Raw genomic sequence first — 20,849 nt, forward strand, 5'->3', positions numbered from 1 at the left:
GATGTCATTTCAGGCCCTTTGTAGCCTCAGTCCTGTTTGTAATACAGTAATACAGAACTTACTTGTTGTGGTCCCAAGATCACAAACGCCGAGGCATGCACTAGACTTTGCAGACATCAGTATCTTGTTCAGCACTTGCATAAGTGATTTTAGGAGAACTGCTTAGGTTTTTCATTCTCTGTGTCCAGGTTGGTTCTTTAGGGGGGTTACAATTTGCTTTCTGAATATGAGAAATAACTGCTTGATTTCATAGACATTAGGGCTGGAAGGGACTTCATAAGACCATCGAATCCAAACCCCTGCCCAAGGGGCAGGAAATCAGCTAGGGTCAAAGGATCCCAGCAAGATAAGCGTCCAAATGTTTCTTACAAGTGTCCAGAGCAAGTACTTGCACCACCTTTGGGGGGAGTTTCTAGGCCTTGTGGGGCTTGGGTAGTAAAGAAGTTTTTCCTTATGTCCAGCTTAAACGGTCTTTCAGTTTGTGACAATTGGACCTTATCATCCCCTGGGGTGCTCTGGTGAACAGGTGTACCTTCAGATCTTGATATATACCCCTTATGTACTTATAGGCTGCCATCAAGTCACCCCTGAGCCTGTGCATCTTCAGGTTGAAGAGTCCCATAGCTTGCAGCCTCTCTTCATAAGACCTGCTCTCTTGCCCTCTGATCATATGCATGGCACTCCTCTGGACTCTTTCAGCTTCTCCATGTCCTTCCTGAATTGTGGAGCCCAGAATTGGATGCAGTACTCCAGCTGCAGCCTCACCAAAGCCGAGTACAGCAGGAGGATGACATCCTGGGTCTTGCTTGAGATGCATCAGTAGATGCAAGCCAGAATTTTGTTCACTTAGCCAGCTTCAGTATCACATTGGTGGCTCATGTTCATCTTGGGGTCCATCATGACCCCCAAGTCTCTTTCAGTCGTGGTGCTAGCAAGTGTAGCATTGCCGAGCCTGTAAGTGTGACGCAGTTTTTTTTCCCCTGAGGTGGAGCACCTTGCATTTCTCCATATTGAATGCCATCAGGTTTTCATCTGCCCACCTTGCAAGCCTGTCAAGGTTGGCCTGGATCACCAACGTGTCCTTAAGTGTGGATACTCTTCCCCAAAGTTTGGTGTTGTCAACAAACTTGGCCATTCCGCTTCTGCCACCAGTGTCCAGATGGTTTATGAAGACGTTAAAGAGTACAGGTCTGAGAATGGAGCCTTGGGGGACACCACTAGTCACCAAGTGCCATGTTGATTCAATTCCTTCAACTGCCCGTCTCTGGGTCCGATCTCGGAGCCAGTTCCCCCCGTTGGACTGTGGAGTACTTTAAACAAAGTGAAGAACACACAAAAAAAACAACTAGAGTTGGGCTTCTAATAAAAGTCTGTGAGACTATTTCCCTCAAAAGTGTATTGAGCTTAATAGGAATATATATATTTTTTACAGCTGACATGTTAGTCTTGTGTTGAGGCTGACTTAATCTTTCACATCTCTACAAGAATATCAGATTTGTAAGATTTATATTAGCACAGTGTATGAACATTTACCAGCGCAGTAAAAATATAAGTTGACTTTCCAATCATAGTGGTGCCTAGATGTTGCAGAGATCTCTCAGCAAACCGTGTGTCCTTTCATGCTACAGTTAGTAGCACTGGAAGAGGGTAAGAATCTAAATTTGATTAAATGAATAGTCTTTTTGGCTATCTGTTTCTTCACAGCTAATAAAGAAATGTTGAACATCCGTTTAGAGAAGCAGTGCCTCTAATTGTTCAATGTGTTCCCTTGAACAGATAAAGGTGGAACCAGTTGTTCCAGCTTCATCACCAGTTATTCCCAGACTGACACTGAGAGTGGGTGCTGGCCAAGACAAAATGTAAGTACAAAGAAATCCATCTGAAGAAGGTACAAGTTTATCAGGGATTCATCTCTTACCACTTCTGGCAAATCTCATTTTCATTGAGGGACTGCTTTTAATAAAGACTGAGATCTGTGAAATCTCCTCACAGGGCTAACAAAGTGTTGATCCAAACGCTTGTCAAAAGAGAGCTCTCACAGCTTGGGTTTTTGAACCTTGGAGTGGGGCTACAGGGAAGACTTTCTATATTTCTCCATTAACCCCACCAAAAGTCTTCCCAGAATATGGTCTCAAAATGCTGGACTAGCCAGATAACAATGTGGTTTCCAGCAGTAGCTAGTGAAAACCTCCTTAAGAGGCAAACCTTACTCCAAGAAGCTTCTCAATTCTGCAGTTAGCAGTTACTTTATGTCCTGATCCCCTGTATACATTTTTATTTTAGTGTAACTATTGGTGATTCAGTATCTTCATGAATCTTTTTAAATCTTGGTTTGCTAATTAGATCACGAATTATTGTATGTATAATAACACCCAGTTAATTACATTGCTGTGGGTGCTAGACACATATATAACAGCCCCTGTCCCAAAGAGCGTACCGTCTAAATAGGAACAAAATGATAGGTGCAACACAGAGAAGAGGAAGAAGACAAAGACATAGCATTGAGTTCCACAGCTTGGTTATGCATTGTAGGTAAAAGTGTTTTCCTTTAGTCAGGTTCTCAAGATGTGCTGCTTTAATTGCAAAGAGTGAGTGCTCGTGCCTTTCGTTAAGAGACGGTATGATTAACTATGTCTCTATGGTAAATATTAGCTCTCAGCCAGCCTTTCCTCTGGCATTCATTGTATTATGTACTGCTGACATGTTGCTTCCTTATGTCCTTTCTAACCTAAATAGTCTAATCTTTTTAATCTCTCCTGTTGTACTATTAACAATTGTTATTAATGTCATATGTAGTCTTTCTTCCTCTCTTTTATCTATTTTTTAAACTTTTCAGAGACATCGTATTTGAGATAGAATATCTGTTGCTATATTCAAGGTTTCATCTTACCTGTCATCAGTTTATGTAATGGCATTTTGATGCCATGAGAGTGTTCTGAGAGTAGTCTCTGATGGGCTGGATATCAGCTTTTGGGACAAAAGAGTTGTAGAGTTTTTCCTGGGTTTTTGAAGAGTAAGTGTAGTGTGGACGCTTAGGTTAGACAGAGGTTTTGAAAAATACAGGCAACCTGGAACTGTTTGTCTGGATGCCTGGTTTAGACAAAGGTTGATCCATCTTGGAAGATTTGTACAACTCTTGAAACACTCATTTTGTTTGGGAGTGTAGCTTAGGCTAAGGCATGTTCCAGATTGGAAGACTGTTAAATCTGGCAGAGGCCGGGACCAGTTTGGAAATACTTTTGTTTAGCCTAAGAAAAGAATTAGTTTCACTTCCAGTGTGGAGAGTTATGGTAGGTGGGAGCTACATTATTATGAAATTGCTATGGAAAATGTTGTCTGTTGTCTTTTCAGTTCCCACAGGACCCAAAGGTAATAGTCATTTCTTCCCTCCCTTGCCCCACAGTGCTTTCAGTACTTCTTCTCTGCATTTTCCCCTTTACAGTATTTGAGTGTGATCTGCAGTTCACCTGCATCATATTGTTCTACATTAGGCTTTATATTTTCTAAAATATATTCTATACCTTTCTCATGTCTGACTTGGCCAAAGGCAGCTGGTTAGAATGTCCTTTTAAAGCTCAGTAGCACACTTTCCTTGCAGATGACTGGAGAATACTTTTAAACAGCTCTGTTAACAGATTTTAGAAGTGTTGTGTATAGTGAGCATGTAGGTCAAGTGAGAGCCTACAACTAAGCTCCTAAATCCATCTTCAGGTATCAACAGTGCCCACCATGCTTGTCCTCTTTCTGACCTACCCTAGGCCACATGCATTTTGAATGGAGACTTCAGACATTTGTTAACTGTTGTCCACCACATTTTCCAGTTCACATACCCATATGGGTCAGACACATCAACATGTTTCAATTTGATCTCCATATACATCACAGGCTCAAATTTCTTCCATCCCAGCACCACAGTATAACCCACATAGGTCCCCAGATATAGTGCAGAAGCAGTGCAGTTCTATTAGTCCATGTTTAGGCAGCCCCAGTGTTTCCATCGCTGTCACCATACCTGGTCTACTCTTCCTCTAGCTGGGGAAGAGCATGAGATTGCACAGAACTCATGCCCCAATGCAGCATTCCTAATGCTCCATTATTCCATCCTATTCCCCACCATACCAAGCCTTTAAATGCTGCATTATGTAAGTATTTTGAAGCTGAACATGGTAAAGAGTGAGGATGTAGGGAGCACCTGTTGTGGAAAGGAGAATGGAAAAATCAGAGAATGTGAGCGCAGGGCTCAGCATAGGGATCCGTGGTGGGCTTGTGGGAAGGGTACCGTGGGAGAGTATCATAAGACCTTGGGCTGTATAAGGAACAGCATTTATAGCTATATTAGTTAGTATCTTTCTCCATCATAACTGATGCACATTTATTTAAAAACCTGGGAAATCCCTATGCTTGGAGGTAGTAATGGGGGAGGCCAGTCCCAAGGCCACTGCAACCATTGAGGCACCTTAGGTGCTGTAACAATCCTTCTCCACTCTGATGAGGTTAGCTGAGTTGCTTTGCATCACTGGTGATTCTTCAGGCAGGATAACCTGGTGGCACCCATTGCCTCTCCAGGCATGGATGGCCATTGGCTTGCAGGGAGCTCATCCACCCTTTGACAGGTTTTTGGTCCTGCTGGGTGTCCGCACATCCTCCTCACCCAGGCAAGCCCAGGTGGGGGCACCAGTTTAGTTGTTGACAATCCAGCTATGGAGCAGGCTGTATTGGTTTACATGGTGCCAGATAGCAGACCAAGAGGGGCCTTGCCTGACAGATGGTTATCAGGGAAAGCTGGTGCAGACCGCATGTTCCACCACAACCGACCAAACAAGCATTCAGATGATTTTTAAAGCTACATCCCCTTCTCTTTTCTGCCTCTGCTCTCAGTCTTCCGCAGAGCCATATAATTCTGGGAGGCAGAGATCTCTCTTGGTAGGTGTTCATCCAGACCTCAGTGCAGTAGTGCCTTTGATTGAAGCCTCTGGAACAGGGATTCTCATCAAAAGTGCTGCAAGAACCTGCTACAACATTGACCTACCACCACTGTGGGGTGAAATTGCCCCTCACGCCCCTTTTTCTTGAGGCACATTGGAGGCAAACTGGGAAGAACTTCAGCAGAAACAGAGTGCTTGCTGTAATGCAAGCAGGCACGCTTTTCAGCTGCAGCCACTTCTCAGTTCAACTCTGACATGCCTCCTGAAAACAGGTGCGTGGGACAGGTCTGTGTGCCCTGCACACCTGTGTATCCAGGATATACCATGCAGGGCCAGACCAGGAAAGGCTGGACAAGAGTACACACTTCTACCACATCTGTTTCTCAGTCTGGCTCTGCAGGAGGCATGCGGCTGAGATCCACCTGGCTGCAGCAGTGCTGGCATTGGGGTGAATATAATATAATTAGAATGCTTGAATTGATTGCTACCATATTTAATTAATGATAGGATTAGAATGTTTCTATTATGATATGCATCATATATTATTTTTAATAGAATGCTGCTAAATTTTGAAAAGTCCTGGAGGGGCACCTTGAGTCTAAAAAAAGATTGAGAAGAAACCACTACTCTAGGAGCTTCTCCAATATAAATCTGCTTTCAACCTGTGAAGCTAACACTCAGTCCTAGCTCAGACTGCTAGTTGCACGTTCTTGTGCTGTGCTAATTCTTAGGAGGTTGGTGCGACTCTCATTGCCTGCCTGAGTATAGGTCTGTGTGTGGCTTGGTAGAAGTATGTGCAACGGAGGCAAAGCCAGATTGCAAATGGCAGCGGCGAACTAAATTTTTCTCTGAAGTGTTTATGGAACAAAATGTCCATGGCAGATCACCAGAAGTGGGCATTGAACTCGCCACATCTGGAACAAACACTGCAAGCATCTACTGCCTGAGCTAAAACACTCGGCTCTGTTAGCTCCAATGCTAGAGCAGGATCTTCAATCTCTTTGTAGTCCAGCCTCGAAGGCAGGCACAAAGAGCAACATTGTGCTAGGGTGGGTTGCAGTTAGGAGAAGTTTGGTGAATGCTTCATCTGTGTTGATAGTTCCGCTTCTTAATTGGGTAGTCATTTTAATATGGAAATTACAGTGTTAAGATCTGCACTGATGCATTTGTGGCTGAAGTCAAAGTTGCTTCTGGGGTTGCTTGAGGCTGCAGATAAGTAGGCTGTGTGTGGTGGAAGTGAGTTATTTGAAGTTGAGAAAGGGAACTGAGGAGTGAACTGTAGACGGGGTATTGAATTATTTAGCTGCTGAGTCCCTTGATTGCTGCAGTTTACCTAGGTAGGACATACTTTCAGGTTAACACTGTGCTTTTGGAGGAGTTTAACCTAAAACACCGTGTTCCGGGGTTAGTTTCAGAGACAGGCAGAGCCATAAAGAGCTGCTTCATATTCTTCTTAGAGATGCCAAGATAGGTGGCACTTGAAATGGAAACCCTATCCACAAAGTAAGTACAGCAGGCTGACGACAGCACAGGCATCCTCTCATGTGCCTCAGCCCTGACTTTAGACAGACCACCTGAGCAGCGAGGGGGCAGCTCATTCTCTCTACCTATTCAGCTCTCAGCCTTTCTGCTGAGACTGACGGCCAAGGTGGAGGCCCGTGTCAATTGTGATGGAGATTTTTAATTCTTCATAATTCCTAAAAATGCTAATATCTCCTGGTCCAAGTCAGAAAGCAATGCCTCCTTTTAGGTTGGCGCTACATAAGCACACTATCAATCCTAAGAATGTGGCTCTTCATAATTCCTTACAAATGTACGGGGTATAATGTCAGAAAAATCGACATGAAAGCATAGCTTGTTACTGAAGGATAAGTAGAAAAATGTAGAAAAAACCAGTTACACTTTAGGTTTTTGCAAGTGCTTTAACTGCACAGTAAAACAAGTGGAAAGTAGATTATAATCAGAGCATTTCCATCTTAGTTGTAAACAATTACAGCAATACTTGCATGGATGCCACATTAGAAGAAATTTACTGGATTCCATTCTAATGCAATTAGAGCTAATTTTGTTCTTTAAATGAATAAAAGGTCAGCTAGTAAATCTAGTTTATCTCAAGTCCAGGCTTCAATAAATTGTTTTATTTAATTTGTTGTAAAAGATCTTATCCTTAATGGGCCCAGCTCTTATTAGTTTGCTTGGGTTTTAAAATATTTATGACCACCTTTTTAGATATGATTTGAATGATACGTTAGAAAGGGTTTTTGGGGGCGTTTTTTCCCCTGCAGTCTTATCGAGGCACAAGATTGCTAACTGAGTCAGAACAGGAAGGCCCTTAAGATCTGTTATCTAGGGGGAAAAGGCTGGTGTGGACTCTCAGAATTTAAATCTCCTCCAAGTGATGAACAAATAATTTAGCTATTTTGTTAAATTATCTTGAGATGGCTTTTTGTTTACTATTCAACTGGATAATTTTTTTTTCCCTAGGCAAGCCTGTATGTCACACATAATGATTTTTCAAAATGCTTAGCTGCTGAAAATTGGCATTCTGGTCCCTGATACAAATGACATACACTTCAATGTTTGCTTTTATTTCTTTTATTTATGATACATTTGTTACAACTTTAAAGCCAAATTTTTTTAAGCCCCATAACTTCTGTCTTTAATGCAAGGCTACAAAAGCAACATATAATTGATTTTTTTTTTTTCAGGGCTTCCATGACTTGGAAGCAGGGCACATTCTTTTTTGGTAAAATTGTCTTTAATCTATATCTTAAAATGCCAGGCATCTAACTTTTGGCTTTCTGCATTGTATCCTCACTCTGCTTTCAGTAGGGGACCTTGGAGCTGAGTGGAGGAGGATAGTTTTAGCAGCAAGTTGGCCTGTAATCTGATGTGCCCCATCCACATCTATCTTGGAATTTTAAGTGGACAGAAGTATAGCTATCTTCACTCAGAATATAGATATATAATTACTATCTGAGTTTATTATTCAAATAAAGCCCTAAAGGAATAATGGATAGACTAGATTTTTGTTCCTAATGTTCATTAACTTCACTTCATTCCAAAGTGCTGCTCTGTGACCTGGCTGAAATGTATTCAGTGTAGTGAAAAAAGTCCATATTACAAAATTTCCTCATACAGGCTGTTCTCGACTTACAGTGTCTCGAGTTACAATGTTTCGCACTTACAGCATTTATAAATTGACGTCCTGTTTCAACTTTATGACATCGATTTCAACTTTACAATGCTTGATCTGATGAAACACCACACCAGCGCTATGTCGCTCGTCTCCCTGGAGAACATATCTCCAAACTTCCTTGGATGCTTTCTTTAAGAAAGCAGACAAGACTCCAGAAAAACCTGTAGCCGAGACTCCTGAGAAGACTTCAGCCAAGAGCCCTTCAAAAAGTCCAACCAAGAGCCTTTCAAAAAGTCCAGCAAAATCACCTCAAAGAAGTCCTTCCAAATCAATATGATTGCTATTTACAATATAAATACATTAATGTAGCTATGTTACTCATCTATAATTGATCGAGTACAAAATTCTGGGGTATTTTTGGTGAAAACAGGATATTGGGTCTTGGTTCTGGAATGAATCCCCCATTTATAACATTGTTTCTTATGAGAAAATCGGTTCCGAGTTGCAACGTTTCGACTTAAGACACGGTTTTCAGGAACCGATCGTGTCGTAAGTCCGAGCACTGCCTGTATTACAGAATTTGTCCATAATGCAAAAAAAATGCCAAAGCAACTAACAGTGAATGGCACTCCATGCAGGGAATCTCAGTAGAAACCAAGGAAGGAATGACAAGTGGAACTGATCTGTCTTCTCTCTACTAGATGCTATTGCTGTGTGTAGCCCTGGGGACTCAGACACACGCTGATGGACCTGAGAGTGGGAAGCCTGCCCTGCCATTTTGCATTTTCTTCCCATGATTGTCAGTCTGTTAGCTTTCACCATAATAAGCTCACCCGCCTATGTTTCTATAATCAGGCACAAATGGTAGCTGCCTAGAAATCTCCAGCAGTCAGATAACCTGGCGGGGAAATGCAAGAAACAGCCTTTGGAAACTAGGCCTGGCTTCCTGAAGCATGTCTGAACAGTGAGGAAATGTCATGTTTTCAGCAATAAGGTGTTTTATTTTCTTCTTTGTTTTTGGTTTTTCTAACAACAATTCATACTTTTTTGCGAACACACAGGTAATGGTGATCAGTATGCCACCAGAATTACTTTTTGTCATATCTTGCAGGTTTTGTATTTCTGTAAGGCTTCATCATTTGTCATAGATTAGTAGATGTTAGGGTCAGAAGGGACCTCAGTAGGTCATCAAGTCTGACCCCCTGCCTTGGGGTCAGACAACCCCAGCCAGGTGCTTGTCCAGTCTCCTCTTGAAGACCCCCAGGGTAGGGGAGAGCACCACCTCCCCTGGAAGCCCATTACCATAAAGAAGTTTTTCCTGATGTCTAACCTGTATCTGCTCTCCGCCAGTTTGTGGCCATTTTTCCTAGTTACTCCAGGAGATGCCCTATTAATGCTCTATACAGGCTGGTGCCAAGGTTAATAAAGACCAAGATTTCTAAGTGGGTGCCAAAAAAAGACTCCTAAGTGTAAATTGGCTGATTTTATAGAAGAGATTGGCCTACCAGTAACTCTGTCAAAGCCTGAAGGTCTAGGGAAAACTACACAAAAAGAGAGAGAAGAGAACCTAAAGGAGAGGTAGAAATAAGGCTCTGAAAACATTTTTGCTCATTTTAATTGGAACATAGACTTTCTTTGTATAATTCTTAGCTCTTTGGGGTCTGTGGATGCTGAAGTAGCACAAGTCATTTTAAAATAGCACATTACTTCTATGAGAGGTTCAAACCACGTGGTGATGGGAGCTGGAAAATGTCTGTGGAGAACTAGACTAAGTAATTGAAATAAAACAACTGGAATTTCGAGTTTTATATAAAATCCTTACTACTTTTATATGATACCTTCCTTGCTGGAAATGTGTAGGCTTTTCACAGGAGGAGTGCTGCTCTCTCAAGGATAAATGAGAAAGCCCATTGTGAAGAAACTTTTGAACTTTGAGTTATTTGGTCACAAGTTATTCAAACTTCAATAATTTAGATTACTGGCTTCATAGAGCTTGCCCATAGAAGCTGAATAATGGGGATCATTAAACTCCTCATGTAGGCATATCCATATTGTTTGCCCCTAACCTTGGCTCTCTCTGTATGGTTTGAGGAGAGAAGGATTGGCTCTTTATTGACTTGTCAAGCCGTAGGTTTGCATTACAGGCCAGGCAGCTCATGACCCATTCCATTTATTTCACTGTTTTGTGGTGGGGAAACAGGTAAAGGAATCCTGCTGGAAGCCCCTCCTTCTGCACGTTTTTATGAATAAGGGCAGTGTTTGTAGCAGTTAAGGCACCGTGACCAAATCCTCCAAAAGATGTAATGCAAGCAGCATGGGGCTATTGTGGGACACAGCTGTGGGCGGTGTTGGTTACCCTGCGAGACATTGCTTATTCAACAGAAAGCTCTGGAGGAGAACTTATTGTGGAATTAAATAGGAGGGAAAAAGTGATACTTCAGGGAGAAAAATGTAGAAGGGTAAACCACTGTTTGGGAAAATTAAACAATGGAGTCTTGGCAGTGAATGTCTATGTTTATTACAGTACTAATGGGTATCCCAATTATTTTACAATGTAGCACTTAGCAGTGAAAGGCTAAGTGTTAACAGTGTAATAATAGAGCTCACACTTCGTCAATCCATCAACTTTTTCTACAGAACAGAAAACTTAATACCAGTTAAATCAATTTTTGATATAGTTGGTAGACCACCAAAGCAAAGAGAGAAGTGAAAAACGATCTCGTTTCTTCTGTCCAAGCACACAGAGGGATACCGTAGGATTTAAGAATCCCAGTGAAACTTTAGGGCTTTGCTAGCTCATCATATATATTTTTTTATCTTTTCTTAAATGCCTAAAGTAAATTCTAAAAAAAGAGCTGGAGGATGTCTCTGTATTTACAGCATCATATGATCTTTACTGAAGACATTGTCTTGGGCATGATTCATAGGCTGAAGAGAACAGTCAGGAGAAAGATCATATATTTGGCCGCAGCCTTTCAGTTGCTCTTGGGGCTTCAGAAGGGTATGATGTACCTTTGGGTGCCATTGTCTTTGTTCATGAAGGCAGTAGGAGTTCCATGACCAAAATAAGTTTAGGAAAAAAATGACAGGTCCCCTGTGCTTCCACATCGAATCTAGAACACTCCCTTGTGCCTGAGAGTTATTTCAAACCTCAGGCTTGGAATTGGCCTCTTCTCTAATTATAGAAGCCACCCTATTTAATTATTCACTTGGCTCTTGGCAGGTGGAAGGCTGAGGCAAAATTATTTTCATTTGCTCCCACACTTGGTGGATTGCTCCAACAACAAATCCACAAAGGTCTGAGTCAGAAGACGTAACAGCTGATTGAGAGATGATTTGATTTTCCTGTTTGTTGTACAAGAGTAAAAAATTATGTATCTAGTACATCTCAGTTAACAGGAGAAGCACACTCCAGGCAGGTTTAGACACATACCTGCTTCAGCGGGGTGCATATGGAAATGGGGATGAGCAACCACCCTTTGTAGAACAACTGGAACAAATGTATGCAACAGGCTTGAGAGCAGATGCTTACTCATTAAAAATAGTCTCTTCAGACCTACAGAAGGAAGCTGACTTCTTTCTGGCTTCTTTAAATGCATCTCTTGATCAAAACCTGTCACTTTAAAAAAAACCGGGAAATGAAAAATAAATAGCCAAATATTCAGTGTATTATTTTGATTCTTGGGAGGGCAGTGTCAGGTCCCAGGGTCCCAGTACACTAGTCATTGTGCTGACACAACAAAAAGGTGGGTCCCAACTCTGATGAGCTTATGATCAAAGTATAGCTGTTAGATGAGTGATTCATCTGGTATGTTCTTGGGCCAGGAGACCCTGGTTCAGGGTTCAGTTTTGCACTGGGCAAGTGCCAGCAACAAAGGGAAAACAGTGTGTATTATTCAGGTGGAGACCTTTCTAGAGCTGCCCCAGTTTACTTTTGCATCTTCCTTGGGAAATGCATAAGGCACTATCCAAATGCTGGTTCTAGCATAAAATGCTGGAGAATGGGTCATTTCCAAGCAATAGGGACATGGGTGGTGGTGGTGAGGATTACGGAGAAAGAAGGACAAGGAAAGAAAGTCATAGCAAAAGATGCAACTCTCTCTCGTCCCCGTATAGATTTGGCTGGTCCTGAACTACCCATGGTAAGATGTCAGGGAGAGTTGGGCTCACTGTTGAGAAGCAGTGTTGAGAGTGGGCAGTGCAGGGATGGTTGAAGTAGTATTTGGAGAGATTAGCCACAGAAAAGGTGCAGATCTGGGAGCTGAACCTTGTGTGTGTGCATGCTCGTAAGTCCGTACCGTTGAAAGGACATTTATGAGAGAACAGAGAAAGGTAAATATTGTGACAAAGGATTTTGTATCCATGCTTATGGAATATATTTTGCAGCCTGTTTCTTAAAGCGAGGACTGTACTTCAGACATCTGTGTACATGCATGTGCGCGTGCAGACAGACTGGTCTAGTTGTCTTGGGTATATTATCTTCTAACATAGTTTTCTGCTTTTCTGAAACATGTCGGGTGATTGCAGTTCTTCTAAAGAATAACAAGCCCGTTTGCATATAGGAGTGCAAAAGTCAGTCTCTAAGCATGATGTGCTCAGGCTTTCTTTTACGTTGTAGTAGGAAAAATATGGAGCTGTTGTGCTTTCAGAATACACAATTTTAAAGTTTATTTTCCCTTATGCACAAGTTTTGCTGTTTCTGTTGCATAAGTACAGGCAGCATTTCACTATCTGTTGACTTTTCTGTACATTTTTTTAGTGGGAAAGAAAATCAAGTTTTAGGTCATTTGCCATATCGAAGTGAGACGTCTGGTTTTCAGGGCCAAGGTCCACAGTCCATTTGCCATCAGAGTTCCTATCAACTTCCACTGGAGTTTTGTGCTTTCTGACATTGCGTGGATAGTGGGAAATGGTCATCTTGGAAAACATATCAGCTGGTCTTCATTGGTGCTTGGGAAGCCTGAGTTGAGTTGGCCAATACTGTGTGGTGTCACATAGTAATATTTTCAGAATGTCAGAACTTAGGCATCTAGAAGCTGAAGTCCCCCTGGAGTCTCTACAGATGTTATATTTGTCCTGCGGTATCAGCTGTTTTAACACTGCAGAGCAGCTGGCCACACTTTCATGCTATTTATCTTGCTAGAAAAATGGCTCACCTGCCACAAAACCTACAGCAAAGAGTTGGCTGTTTCAGACAGCAACTTCTTTGTCTTTCCAGAATAAACATAATGTGTGGTCATGTCTAGAGACCCTCACTGTCCCATAGTGCTCAGCTGTCTTTCCCTCCCTCCAAGAGGAAGAGAGAGAGGGGAGGCAGGTGGCTCCCTGCCAGCTTGCCCAGTGGGGAGCTATCAGGAAACCCTGCGTGGCTGACTTCCAGGCACCACTGTCCCCATTGCCGCAACTTCGGACCTGGGTACATCGCTGGTAGAAACCACCCAGCAGGCTCTTGCCACCCTGGGTAGCTTGCAGATAGTGATCGGCACTGGGGACAGAGCTGCAGCAGACAGGCAGCAGAGGAACAGCCCCAGCCCCTGTGAGGAGAGGACAGAGAACAGAGGAGTCCGGGGCAGTCCTGTCTGGGCAGCAGGGGTGAGGGGCTCTCTGCAGGCAGCAGCAGGGGCTAATGGGGGGGGGGGAGCAGTCTGCACTCCCTGATCATCCCCTAGTTTCGTAGTAGGTAGGGTCGGAAGGGACCTGAGCAGATCATCAAGTCCGACCCCCTGCCATGGCAGGAAAGAGTACTGGGGTCAAACAACCCTGGCAAGGTGTCTATTTAGCCTCCTTTTGAAGACCGCCAGGATAGGAGTGAGCACCACTTCCCTTGGAAGTTGGTTCCAGATCCTAGCCGCCCTGACTGTGAAGTAGCGCCTCCTGATGTCTAGCCTGAGTTTCTAACCTTGCCATAGTTTGCTGGGAGCCTTCTCACTCTTGTCTCTGTGCAAGCGGTGGTGGCAGGGGCTGATCAGGAGCCGCAGGCCCCTCTCCTTCCTCCCCACCATCACCTCTGGTTGCTGCAGGGGATTCTCAGGCAGCCCCCTCACTCTTGGTGCCCAGCAGTGCAAGCCTGCCAGACCCTTCAAGTCCTCAAATCTCTGCCCCTGCTGCCACAGGAGGCTCACAGGGTGCCCTGTCACCTTTGCCACCTGACTGCAAGGACAACAGGGCTGTCTGCAACTCAGGAACTTGAAAGGGTTCTTGGTGCTCGCACACAAGCAGCCCATTAAAACACAGGAACTTTAAAGGGCTTGTGGGGATCCAGAGACCAGCTCCAGCCAGCTTGGGCGCTACTTGGGAGCTGGGAACTTTAAAACCCCCACAAGCTGGTCAGTGAGCCTGTCTGGCAGACTTCCCTGAGGGCTGGGGGAGCTGTAGAGCAGCCCCCTGTCACCCCTGGCTGGAGCTGCCCTTGTGGCAGCTTTGTCACCCTCCAGCCAAGCAACCAGTGGGCTGCGTACGTGTGCCCACCAGTAACAATTTACCTTTTGTAGCACTACAAGCTTTTTGCTGCTACAAAAATCACATCTCCTGGGACCTTAATATTAGGCCTTAAGACTTTGGCTCCTAAAATATTATAGAAAGTCGGTGGCATTTCAGTTCCTAATTCCTGTTGGCATTTTTGAAATTCTTAACTTTATCTTCAGCCTACTTGATGTTTTCTCAGTGTAACCGTTTCAGTTAGAGGTTTGGTGCTTTTATATCAAAATAGTTACCAGTACAGTTTATTTTCCTCCCTTACTTGTAAAAAAAAAAATTATCAGTGCAACGAATGGTTTGGTTATACTGCAATAATTAAAGTGGCATAACTTTTCCTCTCTAACTGCACTTTAGGGGTGCCTGTACATGAGCCTGGAGGCTGCTCCAACGCGCTGGAATTATAGCCCATCGGAGCAGGCTCAATTAATAGAGTTTGCTGGAGTGTGGTAATTATTGCGCTCCAGCCAGCCTCCCTGTACTTCAGAAGTGTGTGTATGGGGGGGGGGCTTTAACTAAAGCTTGTTCGCTGAGCTTTAGATAAAGCACCCTTGCTGTCATTTTGAAGCATGGATTCTCTGATACACGAGACACTCCAGGCGCTCTCGGACCCGCTCTTAATTAAAGCGCCCCCCCGTGTAAAAACGCCCTGGGCTCCTACATGCCTACGGCACTCATGAGAGTGGGAAGTAAATTTAGCCGGCTTTTGAGGAAGAATTCATTTGGAACCTTACCCTCAATAAAATGAGGTTCATTTAGACTGACTCCTGCCTAGCCTAAGATAACTCAGTATAATCATTTTGTGGCATCACCTCTAGTAATAAACATTCAACTTAGTGATTCAGATCATACTTTTCTGAAGGCTTGTGGCACGCTTGTCTTTTCCCTCTGCTTATACTAAGTAGGCAATGTAAGAATCATGGTGATATCAGACCAGCTACTTCCTACGGTAGGAAATAAATGAAATACCTTTTGAGTCTCCCCCTGCTCCAGAGCCAGTGGGTCATAGTTTGTGCCAGTTAGAGCCCGTTATAACCTGGCTGATCTGTCTTGGTACTAAAAATCCTGCCTTCCCAGGATTTTGCCTTGCTTGCAAGGTTGTCTGCCTTGGCACTAAAAATTGTGGGTTGCTCTGTGCTTGCGAGAGAACTTTCTTCTGTGCCCGTGTTTGGGGAGGTCTTTTTTGTGGATCTGAATGGACTGATCAGTCCAAAGTAATGATCAAAGTGGAATTGACCAAATCCTCCTTTATAAAAGGATTCCACTATATCTTTACATACTTTAGGATATTAGTTATAAATGCATGTATTTTTTTATAAATACATTAAGACATTTTGTATGAGATGTATTTCATCTTGCCGTAAAAAAAAGTTCAAAGGATACTTAAAAGTTGAAGGGGAAAATAACAGCTGTACTACAAAGCCTATGCAATAATTCCAGTTTCTTTGGGAAGGGAGTGGTTATAGTTGTTACTTTGTACAGTGAATGGAGGCTCTCATTACCACATCTAGTCCAAGGGTTTTCTCACACCCTTTCATTCTGAAACAGCCATTTTCATAAAAATGTTAATATTTGATTTTTATCTTTTTAATATAGAAAATAATCGTGATGACATGTTGGTAGGCAAGCAGCCCACGGAGAAACGTAACTCTGATCTCAAGGTTCTGAACGTGTTTCGTTCACTGCCTGATCTCGGGTTTTCTCTGGTTGCCTCTAAGAATAATTTAATCTAGCCTCCAACTTTTTTGTGCAAATGCCATGCCATGTCTTGCATTTGCACATTTTGAAAATAGATAGTAAACATATTAAAGTAAATTATTACCTGCTTCTAAATTCCTTTAGCCTCATGGGTGATGGCGCATCTAAGCAAGGAACTGGTTATGGGGGCAGGGGTTTGGTTTTGGTGTCTGCCTCTGTATTACAACATGATCTTAGGCCTCTCCACTTCAATTTCATCACCTGTAAAATGGGGCTGACAATTGTTGCTCTGATTTATAAAGTGCTTGTGGTTCTTGTTCTATACAAGTCTGAAGTAGCATTAATTATTAGTCACAGGGCAGCTGTTTTACTTCAGTTTCTCCCCACCTACGTAAGCCCGTGTCTTCAGATAGGAGACCAAGGGATCCATCCTCTCTGAGGTTACCCCATCATCTCTCAAGTGATATAAGCCTGAGCAATTCCTTTCTTTTCTGCCACAGAATATCATTAGTTTTATGGAGTGGTAGGTCCAAGGGTGTTCCAAATGCTGATCTTTCCTACATGATAACTGTGTCAAAGGCGAGATAAACAAACCAACCTTGTACTGGGTGCTTGTTCCAGTCACACCCACAGTCCAGTGTAAGAATGATGGTAGGAATTATATCTGAAGGTAGGCAATTGTTTAACACCTTTAAGTTCCCTTCTTTGAGTGGCAATAAATTGACTGCTGGTTGTTACTACTACAGCTACTAGTAATCAGTGAACATAGTAAGAGTTTGTTTTGACCTGCCTGTGCATCTGGAGTTGCTGAAGCATTTTCATCAGTTTTATTATAGTGGCATCTAAGACCCCATTAAGGAACAGGACCTGTCTTTATCTATGCTAGAAAAATGCATTAAAAGCTAGCACAGTTTTAGATACCATTCACCATAACCAGCTAATGCCTTTGTGTAAGCAGATGTTAGACTTCACTTGCAATAGACAAAAGGTTGTGTTTAAAATCATGGTGGCTAGCACATTTTCTTAGGCTATGCTTAAGAGATGGTGGCCTGAAGACTTGTAGTTTAATCATAAAAATATATAAACAAAAAGAGGGAAAGGAAAGAGCAAGGATGTTCTTTGAACTATCCAAAGAAATTTTTTTTCTGTGCCAAATAATTTGCCCTCTGTGTTGATTTGCCCTCTGTCCCTCATCTCATTTTTATTATTGTCAGGTTTTTTATAGCAGAAATGCAGAGTCATGAGGTTGAAGTTGTAAACAGTGTTACTGACTCTGGAAATCAATCCCACATCCTTTCAGGCTTTCTCTGTTGCTAGTTTTCTTGTGTTCCTCCAATTTGGTTGTTCTTTTCTGTCTCTCATCTTTATTCTACAGCAGGTGGAGACGGTAACAGATTTGGTTACCGGAATTATATTTTTTATTGTGATTTTTTTCTATAACTTGTTATAGTAGTGCAAATAGACTTTCACAGTTAGAAGCTCTCTCTATTTTTTAAGGTTAATATATCAGCTTAGCATTAAATGTTTTATTGTTTCAAATCTTTCTTGCAATTCAGTTTAGATTCCATGCTGGATGCAGATTTTGCCTCACCACACTGTATGTTGACTATTGCGAGAGAATAGCTGCAGTGTACTCTTAGGGCATTCTTGTCAACAGGAATCATTTGTGACATTAAAGAATGCTTTATCCCCTTTTAATGAAAATGGTTAAGTGTATGATAGTAAATATTCTTTTAACAACTTATTTCCTTGAAAAAGGTTTTCTCATTATCTCCCCTTTTATCTCCATTTGTGCTAATAATCAGGCATAGTAGTGATCTATCATAATTTCTTTTTACTAATATGGAAATCAGCATGGGAAAAGCTCCCTTGGCTGAGCTGGAGATTCTGTTCAGCTCTGTCTGTCCTTGAGGCCACTATCTAAGGTAAAGAGGAACATGGCTCTGCCATGCGTCGGCTGCTCCGAGGTTGCTGCTCATGGACATGCTCTTGAACAGTGGCAAGTGGAAAGTAAACCACAACAGCTTTACCTGCAGTTAGAGGCATAATTCCCCTTAACTTCAGTGGAGCCAAGATTTCATCCCTTTTCCCTTGACTTCATCCAATTCCTTGCTCAAATTCTGCTTCCTTTGTCTCTCTTCCCATGCTGCTGCAGTATCTGGAGTATTTACTCCTATTTAAATCTGTCCTCAGAACCCACACCTTTCCAGCATGTCAGCCATTGATCCACATTCCCACCTTAGCCTTGCAAAATCATTTTAGCTAAAGGAACTATATAAGAAGATGCATCTATCTGAAAACAAGCATCCTTCTGTTCTTACTTTAGGTACACTAGTATCTTTTCATTATCTCAACACTCTGCTTCTGAACTAAATTGTAAGATTTTTATAGCAAAGACCTTATTCCTCCTCTTTGTTAAATTCACTGCCTTGCTTATAGCATGATATGTATACAGTATTACCTAATAAAGCTGCATACACACATTCAGGTGATCTGGGAGAATTCTCCCAGATTTGTTCTTCCAGTAGAAAAACTTACCCAGAGACGCCTGAACAGATATTTGAATACTGAGCCCCTGAAGAGTAGAGAGCTGGTAGTGCTGGTGCAACATAGCCAGGGAGCCTTTGGGCACACATCTTAACCTGCTCTGCAGGCTTCCTCAGTCTACCTGGAGACAAATGGTAACAGTGCACAGGGCAGCCCTGATTAGCTGACAAAACTGATCAGGGTTAGTCTGTGTCTTCCTGTAGCTCAATTTGTAGATTGTGAAGGGGACGTATTATGCTCCCTGCTTGGCTGGAGTGGTAGCGTCCAGCGAGCAACGTGCTGTTTTCCTGGGGGAGGCAGTGGGTGGCAGAAAGCAAAGTACCCTGAGAGAGTGAAGGACCGTGCTATAGGGAACATGTACAGACATTCGTTCTCCCAGAAGTAACTCTCCTGAGAATGATTTAGCCCTGGTTGTTTCAGGTTATTTTTCTCCTAGAGCAGCCATTTTTGCTGCAAGGGAGAAAAATCCTAAACATCTGTATGTCGTGGTTTCTACAGGGAGAACAGAGACTTTTCCAGGACAAACTGAATGCCTGTACATGGCTTAAATATCAGGTCATCTACTGTTTTCTTCTGCCTGTGCGAGACTGTTCTTCAATGTGTATTTGTTGGAGCTTTACACTGTCTGCTTCAAGTACTAAAGTAGTATTTCAGTGGCTGAATATGTAGCATATGTCATTTATTTTTCATGATAGAATCCACCACTAATTCCACAACCATCCTAGAAAAGAAGTACCGAACTAGCGAACGTGTAGAACCACTAACTTAGATTCTTAGGAGGATCAGGGCACCTCTCATTTTGAACTTGGAAATTGTTGTTCCCAACTGGTAAACTTTCCTTTGCAATAATTCCCACAGACTTGGCTATTAACATGATAAAACTAGGGAAATGAATGTGGTTTATTGAAGCCATAGAGAAAGTGGCTACAGAGCAAGTCTAGTTGAGACATGCAGTGGAGTTCGCTCCGTAATGGCGGTTTATTGCAACTTGGTAGCAAGTCAGGATCTTAAAACTGTCCTAGTGCTGTGACAGAACTATCTTGAAGGGCAAAATGAATTGGCCTCTCATGTTTAGTCAATGCCTTTTTACAGCTGTTGTATATTAATTCTTTTATTTTTTTGACTGTCAGAGTCATCAGCAAAGTGGTGTCAGCTCCGGAGGCTAAACCCTCTACTCCCGTGAATCGTCCTAAAACACCTCCACCTGCACCATCTCCGGTACCAGCTCCTGTCCATGTGACCCCTCCTCCTGCTCCAGCTCCTCCTCCACCGCCACCACCTGCTGTCCAGCCAGCTCTGATACCACCCCCTTCTCCTGCCGTCTCGGCCGCAGGAGGCTCCAAAGCACCAGTTCGAAGTGTGGTAACGGAGACTGTCAGTACTTACGTGGTAAGTGTGTAACACCAATCTCCGCACGTGTCATAATTTTGGTGAGATGTTGACTGCATTGGCTGCATGTTGTAAATTAACCTTTTCACCGTTTTCTGTGATCCCATCCTGACTCAAGTGGGGCTAATACTTGGATGTTCAATACAGAGCTATGTATAATGCAGGAACAGTGCACTCCTTCCTCTGAGGGAGTATGGCACCAACTGTTTAGCTTGGGGCTAAGATTCTTGTGTTGCTGGAAATGTTTTCCTCTAGAAAAGATGTAAAAGCTAAAGATGTTAGCATGTCTGATCTTTAGAGATAGGGTGACCATATTATTTGAAGGAAATCCGGGACGGGGTAAGGGGATCCAGGATGAAGAGTGCCACACTTTACACCTCTAACCCCACAGCTCCCAGTAACCCTGATGGTGGGGTGGAGCAGACAGCATGGAGATCTGCAAACAGGCTCCATCCCCCACGCAGAGGCTGGACTCAGCTGGGAGTGGCCATTGTGCAGCACCCCCAAGCTCCACTAACCCAGGCTGTGTGGCCACATGATGCCTCTCCCTGCCACTGGCAGCCACCCAGAGCTGCCATGAGCAGCCTGGGCCTTAGCAGCAGCCACAGCAGCAGGGCACAATGCCTCTGGCAATGAGCAGCCATCCTGGCCTGCCCCACACAGGTACGTGATCTCTG

At 43.0% G+C, this 20,849-nt stretch overlaps 1 protein-coding gene across 1 annotated transcript in view; it reads left to right on the forward strand.

Annotated features, from left to right (window-relative positions):
* Positions 1–20,849, forward strand: part of TAF3 (TATA-box binding protein associated factor 3) — a 152,790-nt gene that overhangs the window by 125,689 nt on the left and 6,252 nt on the right. Inside the window, exons 4-5 of the mRNA XM_090041707.1 lie at positions 1,777–1,859; positions 19,914–20,172. Of these exons, the coding sequence (XP_089897833.1) occupies positions 1,777–1,859; positions 19,914–20,172 (342 nt within the window). The remainder of the gene's footprint in view (positions 1–1,776; positions 1,860–19,913; positions 20,173–20,849) is intronic.

Source organism: Crocodylus siamensis, chromosome 4, assembly GCF_052110815.1.
Source record: "Crocodylus siamensis isolate JL-2025a chromosome 4, ASM5211081v1, whole genome shotgun sequence".
NCBI classification, from domain to species: Eukaryota; Metazoa; Chordata; order Crocodylia; family Crocodylidae; genus Crocodylus; species Crocodylus siamensis.